At 56.4% G+C, this 5,211-nt stretch overlaps 1 protein-coding gene across 1 annotated transcript; it reads left to right on the top strand.

The window, feature by feature from the left end:
• Positions 1-4,295: 4,295 nt before the first annotated feature.
• NGA_0559400 (uncharacterized protein) lies at positions 4,296-4,839 on the top strand (the record flags this gene model as incomplete). The annotated part of the gene is made up of 2 exons (XM_005855864.1): positions 4,296-4,471; positions 4,650-4,839. The coding sequence occupies 2 exons, from the start codon at positions 4,296-4,298 to the stop codon at positions 4,837-4,839; spliced, it is 366 nt and encodes a 121-aa protein (XP_005855926.1).
• Between the last annotated feature and the right edge of the window lie 372 nt (positions 4,840-5,211).

Here is a 5,211-nt window from a genome sequence, read left to right on the forward strand (position 1 = left end):
GCGACGGCGCGGAATAAGATTTACTCTTCAAAGGCACGCCTCCGCAAGCAAAATGCAACGATGCTGGCAGACTTCCGTCTCGCTTTCAATTACGACTACACATCTCTTTATACACCTCTTTGCTCTCTGACTCTATCCTTCTCCCCCCCCTTCTTTCTCTGTGTTGTTTCTCCCTGCTTCTTACCTTCGGCAGCGATGGAGTCAAGCGCTGTCTTAACTCCCTTGTTGGTGCCCACCACGATCTGCGCCAGGCTGTTGCCCGTCTTCACGGGCTGAGAGTCATACTCGTAACTGAAAGGAGGAAGAGGAAATAGAGACAAGCAGGATGGAGTTGAGACGGATTTGAGGGAGCAGGCGCCTTGGGCGGTCAAGGGGTGTAATCGAAGCCGAAGGTCGACGAGGAAGAGATCAAGTACTTGGGGAGAGCGCGCAAGGAGTAAGAGAGATTGTAACGAGGAATGTAGGGAGGAAGCACGGAAGGGACGCACTTGAGGAGGAGGGCGGTGGCGGGCACCCGCATCATGTGGAACTGGGGCTGCTTGAGTTTCTCGTGGACAAAGCCCATCGTGTAGATGTGGTCGTCATCGTAGCCCACCCAGGTCGATATGCTGGTTTCTGGCGGTACATTTGCGTGCTTCTTCAGGACTTTCATGCCTAAGAGAGAAGAGGCGGAGGAGAAAGGGAGCGCAAGGGAAAGGGATATTTGCGAGGGGCATGAGAGGGCGCAATGCGTGGCGTGTGAGCGGGTCTGGGTCAATCTCTAAAGACTTCTATAGAAATACTGTTGGAGGAGCAAGCAAGCAAAGGAAAGGACAAGGAGGAGAGGGAAACGCGCACCGAGCTTGTTGTAGAAGGCAACGGCCTTCTCTGTGTCGAACACGCGGAGGGTGACAGAGGAGAGGACGTCCTTGCTCTCGCCTTGAATGAAGGTGACCTGAGGGCGAGAAAGACAGGCAACCAGAGCGGGAACGACAAGGAAGTGAGTCGTTGGATCCTTGGTTGTCGGCATAAGATGTGCCGACCCGGCCCCTCTCTCTCTTTCTCTCTCTCTCCTCCCTCCTTCCCTGTCACGTTTCTTCCCATTCCTCCCTCATTCCCTCCCTCGCGCCAAAGCTTATTTTCCGGAATCGCCTTCAGTCGCACCTTGTATCCGTCTGGGTCTGTCACCACGGCTTTTACCTCAGTGTTCACTTCCTGCGCGTCCTAGAGGGGTAAAGACGGAAGCGGAGAGGAGAGGAAAAAGAGCGGTGAGGGCTCAGCAGGCGTCGGCTTCTGCGTCTCGCCATTTGTTGCCTTTGGACTGAGAGCTGAGAGCAGAGAACAAAGAAGCTGATGCCAGAAAGGCTGACTTTCAGGCCCAAACAGTTAGGCACATCAAGAGCTAGTCGCGTTGAAAGAGAGAGGACCAGGAGGAGGGCTGCACAAAGGGGTAGATGGGGCAAGCGAGCAGGAGGCTAGAGAGAAAAGGCGCTAGACGGAGGGAGGGAAGGCGGGGCATGCACCTGGTCGGGGACCTGCGTGGCCGGAAACTCGACGGTCGCCACGGCCTTGAGCTCTTTTCCGCCCGCGTCGGTCGCCTTGGCCACGGCTTTCTGCACGTCTGGCACTAGGAACGTGGTTCTGGGTCGAAGGAGGGGAAGGAGGGAGAGAAGGAGGGAGGAAGGAAGGAGGATGAGAAGGGAAAATGAAAAGTATGCAGGGAGAGTCGAGCGGTCTGGTCATTACTCATGATGACCTGCGCGCACTCCGACCTCCAACCACGGTCCTCGGTCAATGAATCCTGGAGGGCTACCACCGCCCCGCCCTGGATTGAGGGTCCTGCCTACTCTTCCTCCTTCCCGCATCCTTTTGTCCTCGCTTTTCTGCCCCCTAGTCGCCTCTGTACTTTACCGCTCTCTTCTCGCAAGAGCCCAAGTCACCACCAGAATATCTTCATCGTCCCCTGCTCTCCTATCCACGTCCGTCCCCACCATCTTCACTACCAAAGCTAACACACCCTTGCCTCCATCTTAACCCCCACCACCCCCTCCTCCCTGTCCACCCTCTGCCCCCTGTCCTACCCGCCGTAGCCATCGCCAAGCGAGACGGGGCTCGAGTCTTGTACGAACTGGAGCGCCACGTTCTGCCCGTACTCCTCCGAGCTGTAAGGAAGGAAGGACCGCGAGGGGATAAAATTGGGTTATTCGGCGAGTAACGTAGGCAAAGTGCCGACAAAAAGCATCTGACAGCCTTTTCCTGGCAAAATATTCTGATGTGGAGCGCTCCAAAGCGCTTTCCCCCCCCCTTGCTTCTTCCTCCCCTCTCTTCCATCTCTAACCCTCAAGCGCACCCGAAGCCCATGACGGAGGCGGAGTACTCGGGCGTGACTTTTTCCCTGAGGTTGATCATGCCAAGGGCCTCATAGAACTTGACAGTTTTCTCCAAGTCGGCGACACGGCACTGAAGGAGCGCGAGAGAGAGAGGAAGGGAGGGAGGGAGGGAGGGAGAGAGGGAGAGGGAGGGGGAACGAGAACAAGTTGGAAGGGGGAAGAGCGACATGAAATTTAGTTTCCTCGAGCCTCGCGCAAGTGTCTGCCAATATAAACGCTGAAAGACTGTGCAACGCGCAGACTACTCGCACAGGATTGTAACCCTTTCCTCTTCCCATTCCGTCTTTCGCGCGCCCTCCTGACGCATGCCATCCCCTTCCTATCAACCTCCTCTCTTCCCCCCCAGCCACTCACCACCACGTTCAACAGGCGCGCGTGCGCGAAGGGATGCGAGTTTGGGACAAAAGTAGTATGGCTTTGGTCGGGTGCCGTGCTGCCAACGGACTCTGTGGCCGCCATCTCCTCTTCTGTCAACTTCGCGTAGTCCTAGCCAGGGGGAGAGGCGATGAGGATATCAGTAAAGGAGCCCTAGGGCGATCAAACCTTTCCTCCCCAGCAAGCACATGCATTCGATTTAGTCCTACCCGACCAGGCACTCTGCTCCTTCCTTTTCACACATTCCTCACCTTGACATCGGGGCGCAGGATGAAGGTATCCTCGGGCAGCACCTCGTACTGCTCCTCCGCGTCCCATGCTGTCTTTTCCTTCTTTGTAGCCGTTAAGGGCGCGGCGAGGGCTTTCCTGTTGACTGTCAGAGAGGGGAAAGTCGAGGTCCCTGTCGCGGAGGACAGGACGGGATCAGCGTGCGGATCGCGTAACGGAAGCCAGGAGTATCGGATGTCAAATGTTCCCGTGTTATTTCCTACCCTTATGCACGCCTACACCTCTCTCTATCTACATGGTCACCGCAGACACCTGTCCAGTTTCCTGGAAGTTACGTACCTGCGCGACAAGAGAGGGAAGGAGGTAGGAACGCTGTAGCCAAAGAGGCGAGCGAGCAGGCCACACCCGCGGCGATCCAGACACGCAGAGACATCTGAAAAGTACAGGTATAGGTACCAGACCTATGTCAGAATGTCAGTATGGGGAAATGGGAGGAGAGAGGTCGAGCTATGAGTTTCCCTCGGGTTTCGGGATCCACGAGGTCTTCCTAACCCCGCCAGACAAGCAAGCTCCAGCCTCTGGGAGATGAGCAGCGCTACCCTTTCCACTTTGGCACAGTTTTAAAAGAAAGGGCGACAACGACACGTGAAAGGCCATGGCCTGAGGTGGGAAGGCTCTTTCGCGCTATTTTATCGTATTCGCATCGGGAATGCGGCCTCCAAGGACAAAGGCAACCTTGGTGCAAGAATTCCGCGTCTCATTTGAAGACTCTGAGACAGGATACTCCCCTGTCCCTTTCCAGGCCCTAAGCCAATGCTCGCACGCGTGCTATTACCACTCTCGTCCCATTGTAATACCCCCCAGCGCCTACTGAACCCTCCCTCCTGCCTTCTCAACCGCCACCACCGGTGGAAGTGCGAGGAAGACGCCAGCCTCGGTGCAAATACCTTTCTGGAGTTGTACGTTGGAGGGGGGCACTGGGCGATCGGACAAGCTCGCTCTAACCAGTGACTCCATTATCTCCCCTGCCACTTATCCCCAATAGTCCTGCCTTGTCCAGTGCTCGCGCTCAGGGTGGCTTTCAACAAAACTGAGACGGAAGTAGTGTTTTGTTCGTATTGCGGAATTCTACTTTGAGTGTTAGACGATAAAATTCCTTCTTGACGCGATGCACGACACCTGTACCACAGCGCAAACCTCCCCACCTACATCGCTGCAACTCTTCTCCCACCCGCTTTTTCCTCAGGACACTTCCTCTCGACCACCACGCGCACAAGATCATCTCCTGCGCGTCCTTCGAACTCATCGCGGTCAATTGATAGGATGAGTGCTGGAGCTACGAACCTGCCATCCCCGTCTTCTGCCTCCTCCCCCTCTCCCCCCCGCCGTCGCCGCCCTGCCCCCCGCTCGACACCTTCTCCCCCCCGCAGAGCACGAGGACACAGAACTTCATCGGTGTCTCGTACCGGCAGTGTCTTTCAGTCGGGATATTTTTACATGTGCGTGCAACATTTGGGACGTTTACGCCGGGGAGGGGTCCGAGGACGAATGTAGACCCGACATGTCACGGGGACGTGCGACATAATTCACAGCGCCCTTTCTTCGCAGGCACCCTCTTCTAAGGGCTCATAGTTCACGCCCCTTGATTCTTCTCCGCCTCCCTTTCCCTTCTCCCAGGTCCCTCCTAGCCCTCCAGTTCGGCCTCCAGCCTCTCTTGGTCCGTGCTTTCATTCCCACGAGCCTGCCCAAGATGCTCGTGGTTATGGCCACCGAAAGCGTCAAGATCCTCCTCTGCGCCCTAGGGCTCTGGGTTACCGAGACTAAGGACAGCCGAGCCAAACTATGGGCGACATGGACAGTGCGGTAGGCGAGGCACTGAATCAGGCGTCCCTTCTCTGTCTGCCTGCGCTCTCCCCCTCTTCCCTCCTCCTCATCCTTCCTCCTTCCAGTCGCCATATGTGTTCGCTAAATTTCTCATTTTCTGGCTTTTGGATCTATCTGCCGGCCTTGGCCCCTGCTCATCCCCCTGTCACCCTCCCCCTGCCCCCCCTCCAGAGAAAGCCTCCGTGTTGCCGCTCTCCCTGCGTCCCTCTACGCCCTCCAAAACACCATGGCTCAATTTGGCTATCAGTACCTGGACTCCCTCTCCTTCAATCTCCTTAATCAGACCAAGGTGGACCCCCCGGCCCCCAACACCGTTTTGTCCTTTTTCAGCATGTTCATCCCTCGATTCCTCCAT

The sequence above is a fragment of the Nannochloropsis gaditana genome, assembly GCF_000240725.1.
Source record: "Nannochloropsis gaditana CCMP526 unplaced genomic scaffold scaffold080, whole genome shotgun sequence".
NCBI lineage: Eukaryota > Eustigmatophyceae > Eustigmatales > Monodopsidaceae > Microchloropsis > Microchloropsis gaditana.